The 24,270-nt window shown below is 44.2% G+C and overlaps 3 protein-coding genes across 7 annotated transcripts in view; 2 read left to right on the forward strand and 1 right to left on the reverse strand.

Annotated features, from left to right (window-relative positions):
• Window positions 1-236: 236 nt before the first annotated feature.
• hmox2b (heme oxygenase 2b) lies at window positions 237-6,304 on the forward strand. 2 transcript variants are annotated; one of them, XM_027009092.3, is made up of 7 exons: window positions 238-466; window positions 1,490-1,617; window positions 1,966-2,094; window positions 2,277-2,394; window positions 2,821-3,312; window positions 3,542-3,662; window positions 3,791-6,304. In XM_027009092.3, exons 3-7 carry the CDS (start codon window positions 1,997-1,999, stop codon window positions 3,916-3,918), a joined length of 957 nt encoding a protein of 318 aa, XP_026864893.1. In that variant the 5' UTR covers window positions 238-466; window positions 1,490-1,617; window positions 1,966-1,996; the 3' UTR covers window positions 3,919-6,304. The 2 variants fall into 2 exon arrangements, with proteins under 2 accessions (XP_026864896.1, XP_026864893.1); XM_027009095.3 differs by lacking the exon at window positions 1,490-1,617 and having other exon boundaries at window positions 237-466.
• On the reverse strand, window positions 6,054-12,392 carry dnaja3a (DnaJ heat shock protein family (Hsp40) member A3a). Of its 2 annotated transcripts, XM_027009097.3 has the most exons (12): window positions 12,161-12,389; window positions 11,320-11,456; window positions 10,738-10,821; window positions 10,402-10,614; window positions 9,993-10,145; window positions 9,655-9,802; window positions 9,471-9,535; window positions 8,639-8,767; window positions 8,407-8,522; window positions 8,126-8,223; window positions 7,841-7,970; window positions 6,054-7,207 (listed from the first exon to the last, which is right to left on the reverse strand). In XM_027009097.3, the coding sequence occupies exons 1-11, from the start codon at window positions 12,366-12,368 to the stop codon at window positions 7,855-7,857; spliced, it is 1,467 nt and encodes a 488-aa protein (XP_026864898.2). In that variant the 5' UTR covers window positions 12,369-12,389; the 3' UTR covers window positions 6,054-7,207; window positions 7,841-7,854. The 2 variants fall into 2 exon arrangements, with proteins under 2 accessions (XP_026864898.2, XP_026864899.1); XM_027009098.3 differs by lacking the exon at window positions 7,841-7,970 and having other exon boundaries at window positions 12,161-12,392.
• Window positions 12,393-14,352: 1,960 nt separating this feature from the next.
• coro7 (coronin 7) overlaps window positions 14,353-24,270 on the forward strand; it is a 105,583-nt gene continuing 95,665 nt past the window's right edge. For 2 of the 3 annotated variants that reach the window (XM_081711006.1, XM_027009128.3), the window contains exons 1-6: window positions 14,353-14,483; window positions 16,634-16,730; window positions 17,234-17,314; window positions 17,596-17,666; window positions 18,661-18,844; window positions 20,234-20,310. In XM_081711006.1, coding sequence (XP_081567132.1) covers window positions 14,424-14,483; window positions 16,634-16,730; window positions 17,234-17,314; window positions 17,596-17,666; window positions 18,661-18,844; window positions 20,234-20,310 — 570 coding nt within the window. In that variant the 5' untranslated portion in view covers window positions 14,353-14,423. Of the gene's footprint in view, window positions 14,484-16,633; window positions 16,731-17,233; window positions 17,315-17,595; window positions 17,667-18,660; window positions 18,845-19,162; window positions 19,430-20,233; window positions 20,311-24,270 lie in introns of those variants that run through there. The other variant, XM_027009129.3, reaches the window with a different exon arrangement.

Consider the following 24,270-nt stretch of genomic DNA (forward strand, 5'->3'; position numbering starts at 1 on the left):
ATCCCAGACGCAAACACTGATTATATGATCCGTGGACCAACGAAGAGCGCTTTTATGAGTTGTACAAAATGTTGGTAGAGCTGCAAGAATATTCCTTGAGTAGTGTCTTTGATCTTCAAACTGTCATCTAATCAGAGCTAGACGCTAACAACGATTTTTAGAGACATATCTTTACTATATAACGTTAAATATCTGCCTTCCTGTTACAATGAAATTACTTCCGGGCGCACTCAAAATTGTTTTACACACACGCAAGTATAGTTAAACTGTTTACACACCAGTGAATGAATGTGCAAGTGCAAATTATCACATATAAATAGTAGGCTATTTATGTGCAAGTGTTTCAGATTTCACCCTAAACGACCCTTCATAGCAGTTGCATTAGTACCCTTATAAACAAACACATGGTGTCAAATTGCAAGTACGCACTTCCCGGTCTGGACTGAGGCAAAATTTGAGAATAACGGTAAGCCGTTTTTAATACAAAGTGCTTCATATATTTCACAAATCTTTGTTGCCAGTACTATATCTGTTAATTCAGCTTTGAATTTAAGTGGTGACATCACCAAAAGCCGGTGAGAACCTAATTTGACTGGCTAGCATGCCAAGGCCACACTTGTTTATTTTAGAAATGCCATTGTCTAACTGCTAGATGCCTCGCAGTCTAATCTAACTAGCAAACGCAAGCAAACCACAGTTGTTTCAGTAATACCTTTAAATTACGCTGATGTGCAATTAAATTGGCTGGACATTCAGCTAAATAACATTTCATCTCAAGTTCTTGTTCCCGGTTGTGCTGCAAGGCGTTAGCTACCTGAAAAAGATAACCTTGCTAGTTTAGCAAGACCGAGGGGCTGCAGCTTTCCTTAAAGTAAACACAAAACCAGCTGGTAACCTACGCCAAAGGGATGGCTGACTTGGCTAATAACAGCCCAGTTCACAGAGAGTAACATTATCAGATGCTAGCATGCATCGTTGTCAGTTGATTAACCAGGTTAGTTAAGTTGGCTATTTCAGTGTACTAATCTGCTAGGTAGTCAGGTGGTTAATTCAGTAGCCGGCCTGCTAGCTAGCTAGTCAACTTGATCAGCATCACCAAATTGTCTTTTAACCTAGCCAATTTATAGAAAACCGTCAAACGTCTACAAATGAAGCTATTAATTCGAATTAGTTTTACATAGCTAACCTAGGTACCCAAGTATTTCAGTATTGTGTTCACTGAAGTGTCGGCGGTAAATACTAAAATGGCCTTTGTAAACACATGGCCTCTCCCTTTGTTTAAATACAGTGCAGCCACAGTTCTGGTTTTGTTTACCATTCTCCCTCTGAGGGGAGCCAGCGTTAGCTGTGTCAGTAGGTCGTGGATGTCGGGTTAGCTAGCTCGTATGCTTAGCTCCGTGTTGTCATAGGATTTGCTACTAATACTGGGCCAGCTGTTCCGATTGTTTGTCTTAACTCGCTTTGCTGCCTGTTTTTTCCGCATTTTCAGCTCGAGTTTCCCATAAGAGATCTCAGCTGAACCGCGTATGCGTAACCATTACTATCAATAAAACCTCACTGTTGGGGAGGCTTTCTTCTCGTCTTTACCCGCATTTTGCTCCAGATCTCGAGTTAAAGGTAACGCTTGTTCATTTTGTGTTGTGTTGGTGGTGTTTTCAGACTTGTATTCATGTAGCCATTGTGTAAGATGACTGGAGTCTGTTATTTGACATCTGTGGAAGCTTGCGAAAGGTCATTACATAACTGTCTAAAATATAAGCATGAATTTGAGCTATTGTTTAAAAACATGTAATTGAATTGCTTTTCATGTTCTTTTAGATTCAGATGCCATTTAAGTTTCAATCTAGATAAACCATCTTTGGATTCACAATGCTAATTCACATAAATGTCTGAAATTGTTTATTCAGCATTCTGTAAATCCATGTCCTAACTCCCATGCTGATATTAACCACTTGAATCCTTTAGCGTTACTTTACCAGCTGGTGAAGACAAGGAGATGTCTTCAGTAAAGACAGAAGACTCTGCCACTGGCACAGGTGTGGTGAATGATGGACGGCTTGTATATAAGGATAAAGAAGTAAATGAGAATGCCAGGTACTGTTTTCCCTCCCTTTTATTTTGGTTATAAAAAGAACAATTCTGGAATGTAATGTACAGAGATCAGAAATATTTCATATTGGGTCATATTAATGTCCTATCTACTGATTTTATTTTTCCCCTGATGGGTGTTTGAATAGTCAAACTATGTACTCTTACAAACCCTCCTTTTCAAACAGACCTGAAGATCTCTCAGAGATGTTGGCTGCAGGGACCAAAGATGTTCATGACAAGGCAGAAAATACACAGTTCGTCAAAGACTTCCTTCGGGGGCGTATATGCAAGGAGGTTTTTAAGGTTAGTTGAATATAAAATGAACATACAGTTCTTTACACTTAAGTACACCTCACTCCTAATTAAATGGTACTGTGAAGACCTCTGTCTTACTGGGAAGGTGTAGCAAAGATAGACTAGTTATAATAGTGGTGACATAATGGCAACTACGAGATTGCATGCTTGCCTATTCACTATAACATGCATCTTAAAGAGTACTTTAGAGCATTCAGTTTTATTAGTCTCAAATACTGATGTCTGTCCCTTTCAGTTATGTATCCCAAGCCAATGAGTCACATTATAGCTCATTCACTGCTGGCTTATTTTAGAGCTACAAAAAACATGCTGCCTCATTTTCTATTTCAGTTATCTAGTATAATCCTTTATATAAAACAAAATTAGGCCCAAGACACATGTACTTGTTTCTAAAATATCTTGATGTGTCCTCAGTTCGGTGCAGTGGCCCTGTACTACACCTACACAGCCATGGAGGAGGAGATGGAGAGGAACAGGGAGCACCCACACATCGCCCCGCTTTATTTCCCCAGCGAGCTGCACCGTCATGAGGCCTTGGCCCGAGACGTGGAGTACTTCTATGGTGGAAACTGGAAAAGCCAGATCACCTGCTCCACCGCCACCCAGCGCTACGTAGACCGTATTCGCGAATTGGGCCGGGATGACCCGGTGTTGCTGGTGGCCCACGCCTACACCCGCTACATGGGTGACCTCTCGGGAGGCCAGGTGCTAAAGAAGGTGGCCCAGCGTGCCCTGAAGCTGCCACCCACTGGTGAAGGGGTTCACTTTTACCAGTTTGACACCATCCACAATGCCAAAGCGTTCAAGCAGCTGTACCGGAGCCGCATGAACGAGCTGGAGCTGGATGCTGAAACCAAAGAGAGGCTCGTTAAGGAGGCTGTCAAGGCCTTCAACTTCAACATAGAGGTGGGAGCTAGTAAAGAAGCACTAATTCCAATGACTTGATTAGCAGAAGGGCCAACAGATAGCATTTGTGTTGTCTCCTAATGGGTGGCATGTTACTTACTTGCTGCTAGGTATGGACATGTAGGTTTGTCTCTTCTAAACAAGACATGAATGACACATTTGTTCCCACTAGAATACTAGTTTCATCCCCACATCTCCTCTTATTTTATTTTTCTGTGTTCTAATGTAGGTTTTCCAAGAGCTTGAGGAGTTGGGAAAAACAATTGAGGAGGATGTTTTGGATGGAGGTCCTGTCCATGGTGACATTCAGGGAGATATCAGCAAATGTCCTTACTATGCTGCTAAGATGGGTAAATATGGTCTAACAGTTAGCCCATATCATACATTTAACAAAATGTAAGAAATTAAGCATGTAGTTGAATCCATTTGTGTTTCTTTGTGAGTGTTTTGGTGTTCATAGTCCTCTTTCCTGCTGCAGCGGCCAGCGGGGGATCGGCTTACGCATGTCAGATGGCCATGTCTGTCCTTAGAAACCCCACAGGCCAAGTACTATTGGCTGTATGGATTGCCGCCCTTGCTGGACTGACTGCTTGGTTCTTCATGTGATCTATGAAGACAGACCAACCCCGTGTAAAACTTTAAACCTTTTATGCTGACATAGCCGCACATTCCATCACCCATATCCTAATGTTAAACAGTAAAACAGTTTTTGGATTAGTATGAAAGCTTCCATTACCAATGGTAGAAGTAAGGAATGACTGATAAAGTGTGTAAAGGCTTTGATTGTGTTCAATGTACAAACACCTAATTCATCACTTTCTACCTGTGAAACCACCCATTGGCATTTTAGCTGTTGGGACACTCTGTTCTTTTAAATTATACTGTATTCTTAAATTTACTTCAAACATCTTCAAATGGAGGATCTGGGTAGCATAGTTTATTTTGAATTGAAATCTACTTAATAGTATCAAACCCAGATTTGTTTATGCTATGGTAGGATTTAACTAAACAGCAGGTAGTTAAAAAGAAAATGGGAAAATATTTCTTGAAATAATGGAGTAGGGATTCTTAATGATGTAGAATAGATGGTATTCTTTTCTAGAATACCATTTTATTCTACACTTTAGTTTATCTTTTTACCGTGAGTTTAATGATCTGGTTAACTGTTCTTCCTAATCTCAAATTTGCTTCTAAAAGACAGTTGCATGCGACAGTCTTATCTGCAGGGCAGATTGCTGAGGTGGAACTAAAAGGTAGCTACTTTCCTACAATTTACAGGAAAGATTGGTCTATTGTTAACGGTTTAAAAAAGCGCTAATGGGAGGGTATTGCTGAGTTTACTTGCTTGAAAGTCTTTTGATATAACGACCAAACTACATTCTGAGCTTTCACGGCCAACTACCATTCCTACCCAGTTCAGTTCTTGGTGCGTTATGCAGTGCTGATGGTAGTTTTCATATTTGACTTGATTGTATACAAGCTCACATTACTATTACTTTTTATAAGTTGTTAGTGAAACACTGGAAAAGATTGTAATGGAGATACTGAGTAACCTTTCAGTTAAATGAAGGAACAGTATTGAAAGAAAGCAGGCACATGTGTAGAAGTTATCTTTGGCAGTGTTTTCTAATTGGTCTCTGGGGACCCTTAGATGGTCCAAATTTTTGCTCTGTCCCATCTCACCACAGCTGAACACGGCACCTGATGGTGTGCTGGGCATTAGGATGGAGCAAGCATGTGGTCTGGGCCAATTTGTGGATTACCATCTGGGGCCTTGCAGAGCATGTTTGGTATGTTGCTGACTGGTGATTTTAAGCATTTTTGCGCTATGCGGTTATGTTGCATTTATGTTGAGGGAGGGAAGTTACAACTGATGTTTTGTTGTGCATCCTCTTACCAAACCAACAAACTTTTTGACACAGTTGTCACTTTAAAGATGCATTCTTTTTTTTTGGGGAAACAGTCATACCCCTAGCACTTGAGTTGCTATGAGGACAAAGTTGGAGTCATGTTCCTCTCCAATTCATAGACAAAGCTGTGTGCAAGAACCAGGGAAGTTTATGTAAATAAGATAATATAAAAAGGAAAGAGCAAAGAAAACCCTAGGTTTGACAAAAAAAGCTTGTTCAATACTCCATAAATCTTTAAACATGGATGTCTGCTGATGAAGATAGTGTGGGATCTTGTTACTATTTACTGTGTACAGCAGACAGGTTATGTCTCTAGACTCCTGTAGTTGAGTGTCTACTAATATTTAAGTTGTAAAAGTGTTCACAAACTACTACTACTTAGCAGTATACAATGGTTATGATACTTTTTCATTCATGGAACTGAACTGGATTTGAGTCTGTGGGCTATCGGTATGCTTTTGCCAGGGTCACTTTAAATATTTTTGATACAATGTGAGACATGCTGAGATTCTGAAACCAAAGGATTAGGTCTTCGAGGTTTCCCTCATAGTTAATCTTTTCTTGCACCTAAAGCATAAATCGTTTTGCTGGATGTGGTTCCTGCCATGTCAGCTGCAACAGCATGATTGTATTTAATAGAGTTTGATAGTTATTCTTCACTTAAAGGTGTATAATGTAGGATTTTATATTTTACATTAAGTAAAGCAATCAGGTTATGTGATGTACTGATGTTTCTGTGGAGTAGGTTTCAAAAAAGGCAAAAGAGCTGTGGCCAAAAAAAGTTACAAATTAATTCATGATTGTGCTTGCAAAAAGACACTGACCAGATGGTAAAGGCTGAAACATCAACAAAAATTTATTACAACAAACTACTTATTACCCACAGCAGATTCCAAGAGCAATAGACCAATTATTAATTTATTCCTACATATTGCACCTTTGTAACAGGGCTTAAGTGGATTATAATTATAGTAGAGTGGTTTTAAATTTTAACAGATGGATTACTAACTGCTATTGTCAACAAGGACCAGATGTGGCTGTAATAATAATAATAATAATAAAAATCATCATCATCAGTGTTATGGAAGGCCTGTATGCTCGTCAATTCAACTTCCAACTGTTCTACCTTTTAAGTAATAAATTTATAAAAGTAAATGAACTGAACCTGCTTTGTTTTGTTTGATCACAAAAATAATTTCTTTTTATAGCAGTTTTTTTTCCCTAAAGATACTAATCACTGTTATACATATAGAATTTTAATATGTGCATGAGGCATGTCAACAGTGACATCCTTTAAATAGTGACAACAGAACTAATGAGGCAAGATGAATCTCGCTGTAATGAGTGGATTATTCCAATTTATGATTGGAGGTTTAAAAGGTGACAATGGCACATTCACCGGGAACGTCAACATACAGACTGTACAGAAAGGTCCAGGTGCATCACCTCGGTGTACAACAAACCATGGTGCACTCATTCAACCAAGACACTCAGGTGCACGGCTCACCGCAGATCCAGAATTGGGCTCTTAAAGGACATTATGGTAAAACGCAGGAAATCGGGACAACTGGAGATCTTTTGAAGCAAAAAGCTGTGTACATGTTCGACAGCCATAATCTTATTTCCATGTTCATTCTGCATCCAATTAACATTTTCCTTGTGTTTGGGGTTCCTGGAATTCCCAGAACAGACTGGCTGAGAGCCATCCACAGTTACCACAGGCTAGAAGACAACACTGTCCTTCTTAAACGGTGGTGGAAGCCAACAGTCCAGCAGCTGAACGTAACGAGCAGACCTGTCCTGTGCTATGGTGGTGTGGGGTTGGGGAGAAGTGCGTGCTCAGTGTGTTAACCAGCACCACCGCGCACCATCGAGCTCCACATGCCTGTGCCGCTGCCTCTCATCAGGCCTGTTGCAGCTGCCCTGGCCCCCCCCCCCGCCTCAGCACCCACACTTGCTCCATCAGTTTCCTGTAGATCTTTTACCTGGGGAAACGGAGACCAATATGAAATTACTGTTCTCTAGCTTAGTAGAACCATACAGCCCACAAAGTGTATAACTGGAAGCAACATTACTGTAGTTTGTTACCACCCTACAGCTTGTGTGTAGTATGGGGGGGGCTGTTTTCTTTGCTTATGGTCAGAAAATTAAGAAACCGATATACACAACCAAATTAGCAAGGTTTAGCCACCAGAATGGTTTCTGACTAGAAATGATTTTGGAAGAAGACAAAAAAATTCCCAACATACATTAGTTAACTACAAATGACATTGTTACCTTTTTGAGCATCAGTACTGACTAAACTAAAAGCCTGCAATGAATATTTTTAGATAGATTATGTCTATTGGGGGTCATAACCCAGAAGAGGCTGATATTGATGGACAATAATGGCTCTTCCATGAAGGATACAAAAGGTGCATCATTCCATTTTCTTAAATATTAAGTGGCATATCATTGTTACCTAAAACTCCTCCAAAATAAGACAGTGCTTATGACACAAAGTAAGTTCAAGGACAGCCACAAACCAGGTGCGGATGTTTAATATGGCGCTACAGACATGTTCACCGTGAGGGTGAAGTAGTGTGGTCTGCTGTCTTTTACACACTGTCTGCTCCTACCTGGTGTGTGGCTGTCAGGAGGAACTAAACATTTTCTTTAATTTGGAGAAAAAGCCCTCCTCTTTGGTTTTCTCTCCCTCCATGGACCTGTTCTGCCCTGTCTCAGACTTTTTACCACTGCTGCCCCCACCTGGACGGAGACAGGTAAGGCACGTCAGGCCAGCTGAATTTTTCATTTGCTAAAGGTGATTTATCAAGAACAAGGTTTATGCGTAAATGAAAAAAACACTACGATGACAGTCGGTGCATGATATCCTTGGTGTAGGGTGCATGCATGGTGTTTACCTGCAGTGGTTGTGGCAACACCATTGACGGTTCCTTCCACATCGGTCTCGTCTTCTGCATAGCTTGTAATAAGGGCGCGCTGCCTATCTGTCAGTATTCTACACAGCATCAGAAACGTATTAAAATGCTATCCCCCACTGAAATCTACATTTGCATTAAGACTGAGAATTAACTATTATACAGTGTTTCCAGTTATTCTGATAAGTCCCCAAGTCAGCTGTACACACCACTTTTCAAAGTCTAAAAGAATATATTATGCAAACAGCAAGGGGGCATCATACTTAGGGACTCGGATTTTGATGTGGATGTAATGATCTCCAAAACCGTAGCTGCTGACACGTGGGATTCCCTTCCCAGAAAGCCTGATCCTCTGGTCTGCCTGGGCACCAGCAGGGATCTGTAAATCATTTCACCCAGGGTTACCATAGGTTTCAACACGCCTTCACAGGCCAGGACCCTCTTAAAAGGCTTAGGCGTAAAAGAAATGCCACGCTGGGGCCAGGAGCCACTCACAGCCAGGTTGACCATCTCGTAGAGTCCTTGTGCTCGGACCGTGCCCCCCAGGAGAGCCTGAGCCACGGAGATGGAAACATCAGAGTGGATATCCGGCCCGTCCCTCCTGAACACTGGGCTCTTCTGGACCTGCGGGTCAAATCATGCCAGACAATTGCAGGAGATTTTTCAAGCCAAAATCCAATTCCACTGATAGGCTCAATTCCTGGTACTTTTATTTTAGAAAAGAGAAAAAAAGTTCTCCAAGTATTATTGTAGCAGAAAAAATTCTCTCAGCACAAAATATTAAATCAATGGTCAATGTTAAACCATAAAAGCAAAATCTTAAAAAAAAAAGTTTCTTTTCAAATTGTTACAAGAGAAGAAAAATTGTTAAAGTTAAAATCAAGTCTTTTAAACCACAAGGCACTCCACACTACAGAGTCCAGAGTAGGTATTCCACTGCTCTAGGTAAGTGTACTAGCCAAGTCTTTCACCAGTAATTAAAGCCTGCTTAAATCAAAAGAATCAAATAATGTCCTCCATGACTTATCACATTCTTCTATCAGTTTGACACTCATTTCAAGTTATGTAATTTTAGTTTTAAAAACCACTCCTAAGCAACAACATTTATTTATTTCTTTTTGGTCTGTCAAACAGACCAATTACTTGGACAGCCCAGAAGATGTTTATTTAGCTCATAGTCTAAACACAAAGGCAGGTGTAAAATAAAGTGGGGTTTTTTTTCCTCCTCAGACCCAGACAATTACTTTTCTCCTTAATACAGTGCACAGGATTCAACTAATGCCATCTACAGCAGACAAGCATATCAAATTCAAAACAGCTGACTCACCCTAAACGTGATAAAGATCTCTTTATTTCCCACAGGCATCCTAACCGTCTGCCCGTCCTCAATCCCTGCAAAAGCAACCGCTCAGCAGTCAGGACACCACGTTTGTACCTCACAAAACAATGTCACTCACGCTGACCTTGGCCAGCTTGTATGGGTTGCTGATTTCGCTCTGGGCTTCACTCACCGGCGGGAACAGGAACCATGACGGTGCGCCTCTGCTTTGTCTGTCCCGTTCCGCGACACGCCGTGCAGGGCGAGGTCACCACTGAGCCCCGCCCTCCACACCGCCGGCAAGTAGAGCGCATTACGAATGGTCCCTTGTTCACCGTCTCCTGCAAGTACAGGCAGACATTAACAGGGTACACGTTACAGGGCACGTTACACGTGAAAAAAAAAAAAAAGCAATTTCCTTATTCCAGATTATTTATTATTTCAGATAATGAAGTGTATTCTGTTTCATTCTGTTGCCATCTGGGCCTTCGTGGGCGGAGCTTAATTAGTGGGCCTGAAGGCGTGACTAACCATTCCGGTGCCATTGCAGTGGTGGCAGTGCTGGATCTTGGATCCAGGCTCATGGCCTTTGCCATCACAGCGCTGGCAGGTACCATCAATGTTCACCGTGATTTCCTTATTCACACCTTTGGCAGCCTGGATAAAGGTCAGCTCCATCACGTACTAGTGAAAACGACAGAACACACGAGACACGGTTAAGGCACTTAACACACGAGCGACAGTAAATGTGTTTCTGTGACTTCTCTACAAAACTGTCTGCAATATTCCTTCAACAGATGAGTCCTAATGTATTCTATTCATTATATGCCATTTTATCATTGACTAAAATCGACTGTTGCTATGGTAACAGGCAGCATTACCATGTCAGTCATACTAACGTGCTTCAGCAGTCTCCTTTAGTGTACCATCACTGACCCACCTCCTGAGGCTGATCGAAGATCGCGTTAAAGTCTCCAAATCCTCTCGCCCCCGAAAACTCCCCAAAGATCTTGCGGAAAAGCTCCTCCGGGTCCATGCTTGCTCCTCCGCCCCAGTACTGCCGCTGGCCAGACCCGGGCCGGGCCTGGCCTGCTTCAAAGGCTGCTGAGCCATACGTGTCGTACTGCTTCCTCTTCACCTCATCACTGAGCACCTGCGTTTAGAACAGGACCAGGGGACACAGACTTGTAATACCAAATCAGTCCTATCATATAAAAATAAATAAATATTTCAAGTGTTAAATACTATTTTATATGACAGTGTTTTAAAGATTAACCTCATAGGCTTCAGCCAGTTCTGCAAACTTCTCCTTGGCCTGAGGATCATCTTTGTTTGTATCTGGATGATATTTCTTTGCCAGCTTAAACAGAAAATAAATTATTGCCATTTTTTTTTAGTAAAAGCAGTCCTATGTTGGTGATATCTCATAAGTGAGCATAAACATTTAGGGATTTAAAATGTGTATTTCACATTAAGTGGGTATAACATTTAATACTAGTGACAAGTAATCCTGTATCTAAACATTTCTTCAATAAAGAGATTCATTTTATCTTATTGTTAATCTTATGTCACAATCTATTGCTGCCTTCAAGTCCTCCTCGGAAATTCCTACTTACTATTTCGGAGGTTATAATTACAACATGGTATGCATTCAAGTGGGCAAAATGGACGCCATGAGAAAACTCCTTTTTTTATATATACACTTTTTTACTTTTGTACATAAACAACACAAAATCTGTGCACAAAATCAATCTGAGGCAACACTTTCTGGGTTGCTCCGATTATCCTCAGCAACATAAGCGCATAAGGCATGCATCTAACATTACATCACCAGAACTGGGATCAGATAGTGTCTCACTTGGTAATAGGCTTTCTTGATCTCTTTCTGGGAGGCTGCTCGTGGAACCCCAAGAATCTGGTAGAAGTCCTGTTTACTGCAGGTATGGGCACTGGTGTGGAAACACATCTTGGAGATGACCCAAGGAGAGATTCTGCCTGTGCACATTAAGCAAAGAAAACAAAAAGGCAGGATTTCTTTTTAGACAGCTAAATGGTACGGAGCATGTAGTGATGTCAACCAGCTGAAAACCGCTGCTCAATAAACCAGCGAGTTTGGTTAAATCAACATTTCTGTCTGCTGACTGAATCCTTAAATCACTGACAAACCCTAACCAGAATGCTGATCTAGATAGCACTCGCTTCTATATTTTAGTGTTTACCGGATCCATTTTAACCAGGAATTGGTGCAATAACTGGATCGCTTGCTACACACAAGCTTGTCAGGCAGGCATTGTAGTTAGTTAGCACCCTCGCTACTAAAGCTGTTCTCAGCCTGCACCAGGGAATAGAAGGTGCTAGTAGCGAGCAAACGTTAGCCAAGAAAAACAATGTTGCCCAAGACACATTCTAGTCCATCCTAGTTCATTGCTAGTCACGTAATAGCTTATCTAAGGCCCAGCATTTACATTAGCTAGTTTACGCCAAGTACATAGATTTCGACCAACGTTGGCTATATTAGCATAGCTGGGTTGACCATCTATGCAGCTAACTTAACTTGACTTGACTTGACTTGATGGGGTGATACAACTGTTAGCTGCAATCTGTGCCGTAAACGTCCATTCTGTGTGTAACGTGGTCGGCCTGGCCAAGGCTACTAGTCTAACGCTAGCTAGGTTATGTTAGCTAGTGCACCCCCTCACCTGGCAGCCCTCTCAATGTCAAGGCTTTAACCGTTCCTTCACGGATTGTGGTGCCCGATGACCGGAACTCACGGGCCACAAGTCTGGAGCCAACTCGACTACCTCCATTGGGACAGGAGGGAAGAGTGGAATAAGCCCTCCCATGGCCAGAGGACACGGCAACTACTATCCAACGTGGGTAACACCTAACAGCAGAAGACGCCATCATTACTAGACAGTGACCGGACCTCCGACGTATCTGCGCATGTACCGCAGATGACGCGCATGCGTGGCAACATTTAAACAAAGATATTTTTAGAAGCAGAGGACAATTTATTTAAGAGTCTCTTCATGATAAAAGGAACTGTCCAGTCCTATCAAATACCCTCTATAATCCAGAGAAATAAAAATAGAAAAAAATCGCAGACTACTACAGAAGAATGACAGTAATATTCCCAGTATGATGTAGTCCTCAGTAAACTGAGTGAAATGTGGTGATAATTTAGTTGAGCATCCATGCATAACTGAGTCTTGGACTTCCTTAGAAACAGACCCCTGTCGGTGAGGTTGGGCAGTCACATGTCCGCTAGTCTCAATTTGAAAACTGGCTTCCCACAAGGAAGTGTATCAAGTCCCTTGCTCTTCTCCCTGTTCACCCATGACTGCACGCAACTGCATAGATTCATTATCATCATCAATAAGAATGCAGATGACACCACAATAATCACATCAGTGACACTGATGAATTTGCCTTCAGGGAGCAGATCCAGCACCTGGCAGTGTGGTGTTCCTCCAACAGCCTCTCTCACAGCACTGAGAAAACCAAAGCAATTATTGTGGACTACAGGAAAACAAATGCAAACACAGTCCTGTTCAGATCAACAGAGCTGAGGTAGAATGTCTCTCCAGCTTCAAGCTCTTGGACAGCCACATCTCTGAGGAACTTCTCGTTTGGTTAAAAGGAAGTGTCAGCGCCTTTACCGCTTGAGGAGACTGAAAGGGGACCATCTATCCCCTCATATGCTCACAAACGTTTACTGGTACACCGTTGAGAGTATATTAACAAACTGTGTACCAGTGATGTATGGAAGCTCCATTGTGGCTGACAGGACAGCCCTACAAACAATGGTGGAGACCTCTCAGTGTGTCTACCATCTACCATTGACAACCTTCACGGTCTATAACCTTCTACCCTCTGGAAGGAGATACAGGAGTATCTGTTACAAAATGACACGGCTCAGGAACGGTTTATTCCCAGCATTGATCTTGCTACTGAACTCCTCACTACACTTATATACCTAAATTACACTTGTATAACTACTACCCATTACGCTACACTGAATTCCACTCTGTAATGGCAAAAGCTACCAACACACTGTAAACACTGGACTTATTTATCTCTATTTATACATTTTATTGACTGCATATTGTACATACTGAAATACTGTACATATTTATTCTGTATATTAACAGAATTATTTTTATTTTATTATAGTCAATATAGAAATAAACTGCTTTATATAGATTTTTTACATTTGACTTTTTTTTAACATTTTTATGTTTTATATTTTTTTATGTTTTATATTTTATTTTATTATATATTATATATCTATTTATCTACTACTAAGTATGTTATGAATGTATGTAAATATGCATATATATATATATGAATATTTACATATTTACATATATATATATATATATATATATATATATATATATATATATATATATATATATATATATATATATATATATATATATATATATATATATATATATATATATATATATAAAATGTTTATTACGTGCTTATTAGTGCACTCTGTTCTGTGATTGGACAATGCTACTGTTGCACTCTGCAGTGTAGTTACTCAATGCAACTATTTCCACTCTTCTGTAATTGCAATAAGATACTAGTCACACTTCTTTTGGATGCTAATTGTACTTGTACTGAACAATGACAATAAATTTCTATCTATCTATCTATCTATCTATCTATCTATCTATCTATCTATCTATCTATCTATCTATCTATCTATCTATCTATCTATCTATCTATCTATCTATCTATCTATCTATCTGATTCTGCAACCTACACATAGTCATATACATTATATGGACTCTTCACTTGAAGTTCAGCAAATCCCGGCAGACTGCGCACATTGTGGTCGATAAGCCTGCGCAGTGCAAACGCAGCTATTCAGCGTGAGTTCTGCCCTGAGCCTGAGAGTGACAACAGCAGACACCCGGAAGGTACCGAAAGAAAAGTGGGGCGACGAGAATGAATCGGTTCAAGACGTCAAAATTTAAGAACACGACTCCGAAAATACCCAAGAAAGATGTGAGTAGTGTAGTTGCAAAAATATAAAAATAAGAGTTGTTTTATGGTTCAGTTAAGCTTGCTATGCGCTTGTGCTGAAGCTGAACGTCTCTACGAGGAGCGTCTGGAAATGTATGGAGGTTGTCTAATGACTTCCTCCAATATCAACAAACCTGACTATATTTGGACATCGTTCATCAGGAATTAAATTAATCTCAAGTTGTGTTACTTATGCCCGCAATTTGATAGCTGTAATTGTGAGTTTTACGGTAAGAACGACTGGCCGGGATGATGCTTGCAGGTTTAACGTGCTGTGTGAAGTTACAATTTCGTACTACTGCGCCGTACATTCATCTGATACAGCAGACCTTTACTAGCCGGTTTAGTGCCGTTATAGGGAGTGGCTTCGAGGGGTAGTTTTGTTTGCTTTTTTGGAGACCTCTGACATTTCCTGCTATACTTGCATGGCATCTATGAGGAATGAAACCCTGCAGGAGATGAAAGTTAGAATTGTAACGCATGCTCTGAGTCATCCTGTACTTTCTGATAACTGTACTGGTGTATGTATGTCGCTTCCATGAGGTTTGTTATTATGCTGAGTTGAATTTACTCTGAAAGGACTTTGGCCCGTAGCCCAGGGCAGGTGTCTTTTTTGATGTTCTTCTCACCACCAGAAAGGGTCTTAATTTACTCCCCCACTTTGAGCTTGTCACATGAAACGTTTACAAACACGTTACAGATGTATTACGTGTTACAGACGTTTACAGACACGTTAATCTTCATATCAGGACAGCGCTTGTAAATTTGCTTTGAGGAAATGACTGGGTAGAGATTTGAGGCCCCACAGCTGGGAATTCCGAGAGCCGGCACAGGATAAGGGCCACAGCGGGGTCAGTGCTGAACTGTGCTGAAGAATCCACCAGTTAGGTGTCTCGTGTGGGGCTGCAGGGATGCCCTGGTTGGGAGGAATCAGATCGGATGAGCGATGCCAGTAGCGGGACATGCTGAAGCAGCGTCCCCACCACAGTAGCTGGTAACGCCTCTCTGAGGATGCTCGGCATGGTCTTGCCACGTCTGACCCTGATTCCCATGCAGGCTGTCAACGCATCTGGAGCGAATGAAATGTGGTGGTGTGGTTTTGCTGTCACTCCTCAGCTGTGTGTATAGAGGAGAAGTGTGTGACTGCTGTCATTCTGCTGCTGCTCCACAGAGGGCCCCATTGGCGGTGCTGAGCTATAGCGTAACAGGTTTCCCAGCGGCCCCCGAGCACGCTGCTGTAGCGCCTCGCCCCCTGCCTCTCTCTTAACATTCTAAAAAGGGCTTTAAGAGTCTGCCTGTGCATCACAGGGAACTTTCAACACTTCCTCCAGTTTCTGCTGATTCAAATTAAAGAATTTGCAGAATGGTTGTCTGTGCGTGCGAGTGTGTGTGTGTTAGTGTGTATGTATGCATGTATGTCTGTGCGTGAGGGTGTTTTCAACTGTCGGAGTGCAACATCTCCGTTCATTTCCTCCTTCCGGTTTATAGTGCTGTAATAGCTTTTTTTTTGGTTTGTTTTCAGCAGTCAGAATTGTGCATTTGATTTCACTACATGAGACATAAAGGGTTTTGAGAGACTTGTCCTAAAGTGCCCTGGTTTTTGGTCCAACTCAGTCAGCGTGCTGTTATTGATTCTTTATGTCGTGGTCCAAGCTGTGCATTTTCAGTTCCTGTGGTTTACTGTTCAATTTCCCCTGTCCCTGGTGGAGACACAGCCACAAAGGTTTCTGCATCCTGTGCCACAGACCCTCAGCTCAGCCAGAGTTAGATAACCTTAGAAAGCAAACCCACCCTCTAAGCCACAGGAACCAGTGGGGTTATTACTGAAATAAGGAGCACTGTAGACTCAGTGACACATTTGAACTTGCAGGCATTGCAGTGCTTTAATACTGATGTTATATGCTGTGATTAACACTGTATGTATTGCTTTAGATGCTGCTGGTGAAAAACACGCTTGACATAAAGCCTCATTCCTGTCACCTGTGTTTTCACTGTCCCATAAATGACTCTTTATTGGAAAATACTGGATGAACTGGCAAGGGCTGTCAGCTCAGCAGGGCTTCTTTAAACATGTGAGCTCATAGCTTGTGCTCAAGTCCTGATTGACATCTTGCCTTCTTCTGTTTTTGCAGGGCTGGGTCCTGAACGTGCGAGGGAGCTCCTTCTGCTCTCAGGGCAACCAGATTAAAAGCAGCTGCAGCCTCGTGGCCTTCGTCTCGGACCAGGCCGGTAAGGGGGCCGTACCTGCCAACCTTGCTGTGCCCGCCCCTCTGGCATACAGGCACGCCTGCTCCGCTCTGGTATGCTTCCCGCCTGCCTGAACGTGTGGAAGCAGGCGCCTCGGTCCACGGGCCCCCATCCACAGGCACTGTTCTGAGATCAGCCTTCAGGAGCGGGATCCCAGTGAAAAGGGCAAAAATATGATCTTGTATTAGCACATGGCACCGTCCTCCTTTGGAATGTCAAGCACACGAACCTTGCAGTACTGTTTTATCGAGGCGCTCTGCTAACATGCATTGTGCGGAGCTGTTTTCATGCCTCAGGTCATGACGGGAAGGAGGGGAATTTGATCATAGATCCGTACGCTTAGTTTGGGATCCTGATTTTAGCTCGCCAGTTTAAACCAGCAAAGCATTTATCAAAGAGTACATGAATGTAGTTTATAAATGTGGCTGGTGGTTGTTTTTTTCCGTTCATCCCTTTCTGTCTCCCATTCTGCTGGTCCCCTAAAGGCGGAGGACTGTTGGGCCTGTGCACGGTGAATCCTGGCCCTGATGGCAAATGGACAGTCAGTCAAGTTCCATGTCATACTGGTAAGATAGAAAAAAATCTGCTTCTCTTGTAATTACAGAGCTCACAGTTTCTTGTTATTTTCACGTTTAACTAATTTTGTGCGTGAACCCCTTCTCATGTTGGATTCAGATGTAATATGCAGTCTAGCCTATAAAGCTCTGCCCTGATTTTGTTTGGCCTGCATAAATCAGGAAAATAACTTTGTATACCAGAAACATACTTAAGCACATCTATGACCTACATGAACGTGTCCTCATTTTCTCTTTCTCTATTCGCTCCACCCTCTCCCTCCATGCCTTAGACCAGGTGACCGATTTGGACTTCTCCCCGTTCGATGACTGTCTCTTGGCCACCTGCTCAGCAGATGAGACGGTATGTGTGTGGTGCTCCATGCTGGATGCTGCAGCTTGCTGCATGCTCTGTGTGGATGCCCCTCCTCTTACACACCTGAGCCCTGGCGTTAGGGCCAGGAAGCCCCTGCAGCTCAGGGGTCTCTCGGGTTTGTCCTTGTTCTTCTGCCACTGGAGAAGCTCCACACCACAGAGACGTCGACAGGCGGCCAGTATAACGGTTTGGCGGACGTCTCCAGCTCTCTCTGAAGGGCCCCGCTCTGAAAGGCCCCGGTCCCCAGTGTGCTGTCGTGCACCGTGGGCTACGCACCTTTCCATCACCGGTGCACTGCTCACCTTCAGGCGCAAGAAATGTGGCTTTCGAGAAGCAAAGCACTGAGGGCACAGGCCACAGTCACCCGGGGCGATTTATCGCCGTGCAAAAGAAAATTCTAGAGTGAAAGCTCAGCAGAGTGGGAAGCAAACTCGTTCCGCGAGTACACATGACACGCTCTCCCAGTGGACAGCAGACAGCTCACTGCCAACTCTCTCTCTGAGCTTTACCTCCACAGCTGGGTCACACCTGAATCTTGCCGCCTCAGTGTGCTAATGCATCCTATTCTGTGTACGTGTGTGTGTGTGTGTGTGTGTGTGTGTGTGTGTGTGTGTTTAATGTTTGCAACTGTGTATGTACTGATCCTGGATAATGAGAGCTTCACTCTGAGGCACTGCAGGGGAACAGCTGTTCCTCGCAGTAAAGGCATTTACACTGACCTGTGTCATTTTCAATGGAGATCACTCACAGTTACATTACTGTGTAAATTCAGTAGGTAGGCAGCAAAGCTTGCCAATTCAGTTAAACCAATGCAAAGAATTTCTTTGACAAAGCAGTTGTCAAAGCAGGGACATGCCAAATACACCCAGTGTTATAGTCTAAAAAAATGTCGGTAACTAATAGAAACAATAGGTTCTCACTCTCACTCTCTCTCTCTCTCTCTCTCTCTCTCTCTCTCTCTCTCTCTCTCTCTCATGTGTAGGTGAAGGTATGGCGCATTTGTGAGCCAGGGCAGGAGCAGCCGGCCAGTGCCGAAGTGTCCTTGATGCCGCGCGATGGCAAGCTCGAGCAAGTTCTCTTCCATCCTGCTGCCGCAGGCCTGCTGGCTGTCGCCTCCAGCAGGGGGCTCCACTTGTGGGACACCGGCAGAGACACGGCCCTGGCAGGTACACCCAAACCTCCACACCAAGCTCCGTCCACCTCAGGAAGCCTCATTTACTTGATTCCATCACCCGACATTGTTCTACACTTTGAAGCAACACATATTTTCGTGTGTGTCCTCTCTGCTCTGATCTGTTTTGAGTCTGTTGTGTCTGTGTTTGTGTTTTTAATCTGGTGTACAAGGCTTTGTTTTGATCTGCCCAGCCCCTGATTGTTTCCAGGGCAGGTTTCCAGGGTTTGGAGCGGCTGAGGTAAATGTTTTGAGCCCAGTGGCCCTACAGACAGGCTCTCCGACCCCGGCCTCATGATGGCTGCTACTCACTACTGCCACCTATCGGCCAGACCCCTCCATGTCTCACCAGAGCCCCACCCCTCACAGTTTTGTTTGTTTGTGTATTTGTTTTTTTTCTGAATGCCTTTCTTCATAACCAGTGTGGAGCTCTTGCTTTATATACATTGTATACATTGTGTAGTGTATTTTTGTTATCGTTGTGTGATGTGTCTTCGTAGCCTCCATTCTTTAACATCCTCTCATCCGTTCTTTGACATTTCTGTGATGAGTCCTAGCCTCCACAGCCTGAAGTTGCAGAGTGAGCTCGTGTTTTTTTTTTTTTTTGTTTGTTTGGTTTTTTTTGCTTGACTGCAAAACACTGAACGCCACTCTTTCTGGTGAGGGCTGGCGTCGCGGAGTGCACCGCTCCACGCGTGCTTTCTCCTCACCCCCACTAACACACACACATATGCCATGCTGTAGTCACCTCACACACCTTCATGGACATGGCTCTGTGTGTTTCCGTATGTCTTCTTCGCACCGTGTTACTGTCCTGCACGAACCACGTGCACCTCTCCTTCTGCTGTGCTGTGCGTTTGAAGGAATCGTTTGGCCGAAGTAAGCTGAAATGATTTTTCACAAAGCGTGAAAGTGGTTGAACAGCCAGCATATGTGAATTAAATCTGTGCTGTGGTATGTTGGTCAATTAAACTGCTTTTACTACCTACAGTTAGAATGAACACACAGTGAACTCTGATGTTCATTCTTTTAATGTTTGCTGAAATAATTTATCTTAATACCACAAATACCACATCTTCAGTTAAAACCTGAAGTCTAGCATTAAGACATCCATCATTCCAGCAGTGGACTCTGTAATTATGTAGTCCTGTTAGCCATGTCAGCCTTGTAGACCCACTGCACAAGTATGCGGAGAGATGATGTACTGGAACCCTGCCTGTACAGGATGGACAACACTAGGGGTTGCTAAAAAATCATTTCAGTTTCAGTTTGGTCTGACTGTAGTTTCTTTTATTTCCTAACCCATTTAAGGTGTGTGTGTGTGTGTGTGTGTGTGTGTGTGTGTGTGTGTGTGTGTGTGTGTGTGTGTGTGTGTGTGAGACAGTTCTGGAACAGCACACGGATCAGTTGCAGGGCTTTGCCTGGAAGGAAGACGGCTCTCTCCTGGCTTCTTCCTGCAAGGTGAGTCTGTATAGGGAGCCTAGACCATAAAATGCTAGGATGGGATGGGATGGGATGGGATGAGATGAGATGAGGTGAGGTGAGGCACTGATTTTTATGGCCATTTCTTTTTTTTCCCCCCCCAAAATAGTTCAAAATGGTTATAGATTTTAAAACGTTGCTGCACTGTTCTGCCATTAGAGGTCATCAAAGTTCCTCTGTTATCCCGGTTGGTTGAACCAGAGCTCTTGGCTTCATGCTCTTCTGTTTTCCTGCCACATCTTTTTATGAGCATGGATCGTGTCATTAGCAAGTCAGCAGCGCTGACACTCATTAACAGGACGTGGCTGCACACGCTTGCACACAGCAATGGATACCTTGAGATGCTGTAGTCAGGAAATGCCTGTGCATCCCACTGCGCTGAATCAGATCCTGGAGATCATATTTGTATAGATTGGAAATGTGTCAGCCAAAGTTATTATTAGGGACCTATTCAGACAGTTTGAGTAAGAGATGCAGGAGTGTAGTACTGCCTGGTGTCTGAGGTAAGAAGCACTAAACGAGGATGCTTAGTTAATGTGATCAATGCTGAGGGCTCCTGGCGTGTCTCACCTTTGACCCCACGTCCCTCCTGAGGCCTGTCTGCCATGCCTCTTTTATCGCTTACCCTGGAGAGAACCTGCTGTCTTCTTGTTCGCCCCTCACTGTGCTCCCTGTGACGTGGGGTCATGATCTCTGTAGAGCAGGGCAGAGACAGGGGAGACCACGAGGCCCGGCACAACGCCTGCCGAGCGGGTGATTTAGCATCCCATGAGAAAGTGGCTGGCCCGGGCACACAGAACCACTATAGCCGCCTGTCATCCTTGGAGGAAATGAGGGGAAATCCATAAGGAAATAATAACAGAAGCTGAAGGGCTTTCCATCATGTTAATATGCATGGAAGAGGGAAGAGGACAGAGTAGGAGTTTTTATGCAGAGGTTGAATTAGAGAAATGGAGCTTTTCATCTGAATGTCTGAATATCCACTGTACCTTCCTTTGTGCGTTGTTCAGGCCTGGTATTGTTTTTAGACCCAGGTGTCTTTAGACCCAATAAAACCTGGCTAATATATAACCGGAAAATAATTCAGCTCCCTGGAAATTCTTAAAGCCTGACACATCTTAACTGACACGTACACCTTTTTTATTTGCCGTGTTTTTTCATGCAAAGTGCACACAGGAAGGCTGAATAAAAGCAAGCAACTGTGCTTTCATGCTGGCCTCCATGCTGCATGTCAAGCTGCGAAGTGTCTGTGCCACTGGCCAGTGCTCAGTGAACCAGGGAAGCGCAGTAGCAGTGTTATCAGCCATGCTCTTCACTGCTGTCTCAGCATCGCCACTCAAGGAGTGAGGAAAACTAGGGACCACATAGACAGGCGTTTTTGCTCAGCGCAGCACTGATGATTTTGCACATCAGATAACACAGTTAATGAGCTTTGCTCTGGGTCACCTGCAGCCCATGGCACTGTTCCTCTGGTGCAGTACACTGGTTGAAAGCATTCAGAAGTACAGCGGTTTTCCGTACCAGAGTCTGCGGATCTGCTCCGGACTGGCAGGGAGGTGGTGAGTGAACTTAAGCCAGTTCTTGGACTCAAGTGGCCTGTGATCTCACACACTGTAACAGGGCAGTGTGAGAGGTATCCTAACCTTAGCCCTGATGAAGATCTGTTGTACGCCTTGAGCACCGCAGGCCATAGACCAGTGCCAGAACAGTTTTCAGTCAGTTAAAGCAAAACGTCCCAACCACTCAGCATGGAGAGGCAGTTAGGACATAAACCACAAGGCACATCTGGAGCCACATGTGGGCCATGCAGTAGAGGCAGTGCAGTGGGGTGTGGCAGCAGTGGCCTGTGGTGGCAGCAGCACCAGTGCAGTGGCCTTGTGGTGGCAGCAGCACCAGTGCAGTGGCCTTGTGGTGGCAGCAGCACCAGTGCAGTGGCCTTGTGGTGGCAGCAGCACCAGTGCAGTGGCCTTGTTGTGGCAGCAGCACCAGTGCAGTGGCCTTGTGGTGGCAGCAGCACCAGTGCAGTGGCCTTGTGGTGGCAGCAGCACCAGTGCAGTGGCCTTGTGTGGCAGCAGCACCAGTGCAGAGGCCTAGTGGTGGCAGCAGCACCAGTGCAGTGGCCTTGTGGTGGCAGCAGCACCAGTGCAGTGGCCTTGTGGTGGCAGCAGCACCAGTTCAGCACAAGTGCAGTGGCCTTGTGGTGGCAACAGCAGCAGTGCAGTGGTTTGTGGTGGCAGCAGCCCCAGTGCAGTGGTTTATGGCAGTTGTCCTGTACTGTGGTTCTGACTCCAGAGAGTTTTTGGAAGTGCATCTGTGCACAGGACAGCATTTTGAAACAATGACTGTCCCTGTCCATAAGCCCAAACCTTACCACAATTTAGTGTTTAGGACCATTAACACACAGTGCTGGCTAATTAATAAAGTTTTCATATGTAAAAAAAACTACAAATGTATCACACAAATGTATGTGAAAAACGTTCAGGGAAGCTGCAGGAATCTGCGCAGCCTTCCTTCGAGACACAGAAACGGCAGTGATAGGCCTCGGTCCAGGTTGGCGTATGTGGGACATTGCGCTGGAGCATTAGCAGCTCTGCATTTGTGACCGCACACGGGACGACCCCTTCATCCCCCTGGTGCCACACCCTTCCCTACAGACGCCGGCCCTGGCTGAGGCCAGCGGTGTGCATCTCAGGGAAGCCAAAAAGACCAAAAGCGCTGGGGTGGAGGGTGGGGGGGGTTAGAACAACAGGAAAAAGAGGGAAAACTAGAGAAACGTGACACTAGATCACAGAGTGGCTCCAGAGGTGCTGCCCTTCGCTGTGCTGGGGTGAAACTGAACTAAGGAGACCTTTTAGTCTGCCTCAAATCCACCTTATTAAAGCAAATCGGCCAGGCCAACATGTGCGTCCAATTCATAGCAGTTTCCCCCCTTTGGGTAAACACAGGAAGACGTGTATTCTGGTGACCAAGGCCTGTGTGCACAGGCTGTCTGTTGTATGCACAGTTGTTTGGTTTAACACGGCTGTGGAGGCTAGCGTTCAGGACATGGACAGGACATGGACAGGACCTGTACAGGACTTGCAGAGGACGTGTTCTAAAGCACATTTTGGTGTCCTTTTCTTGACAACTTAACAGGCTTTTTCTATTTTTTGAGATGAAAACATCACCTGTCATGTAGCCTGTGCCAGTACATTAATGACGTGTTCACAGGGCTTCGGTGGGCTTTGCAGGGCTTTGGCAGGGGGCTTCTTGCTCTCCTGGCTTGTTTATTGAGTGCTGTGGTCTGTGCTGTGTGCCTGGGCTTATGGCAGAGCCTCAGTGGCCACACCCCCCACGCCTGCAGGCTAGGCAGCTCGTGGGTGGGCCGCCCAGCTCCGGAAAGACCCCTCCCTCTGGCCACGCTTGGCTCTAGACAGCGAGTCAAACTACATTTTCTCCTAGCCGTAAAGGTGAAGCAAAACATGACTTCCCATCACGTTTATTCGGCCGTGAAGTCGTGCTGCTTTCGAGGAAAAAAACCAAACCAGAGGTGCGCTTGTCTCCTGATGATCTTGATTTGCTGATCACGTCTCGCCTTTGTTTGTGTGTGTTGCCTTCAAATGAAATCATTTTGCCACTTTTGCCGGTTTTTTAGATGAAGCATAGCCAAGTAGATTTTATGGTTATCCATCCCAGGTTTCCTCACATTCCCTTAGAGTTTGGCAAAGCTGGCTGTCACCGGAGAGAGGGTGAATGTGTTAGTCTTCGCTTTTGATCAGGGCTGTGTTTTGGTGACCAGTAGGCAGGGCTAACCCACCCACAGCCTGGTCCTATTCGAGAAACATTCAGCTAGAACTACATTTTCTAGCGGCTGCCTTTCATCTGCAAATGTGAACACATGCATGAAGACACACGTTCCCACATGCTGCAGCGTAGCCTGTACATTAGAACTGTGTGGGC

The sequence above is a fragment of the Electrophorus electricus genome, chromosome 3 (genome assembly GCF_041902795.1).
Source record: "Electrophorus electricus isolate QZ-2024a chromosome 3, ASM4190279v1, whole genome shotgun sequence".
NCBI lineage: Eukaryota > Metazoa > Chordata > Actinopteri > Gymnotiformes > Gymnotidae > Electrophorus > Electrophorus electricus.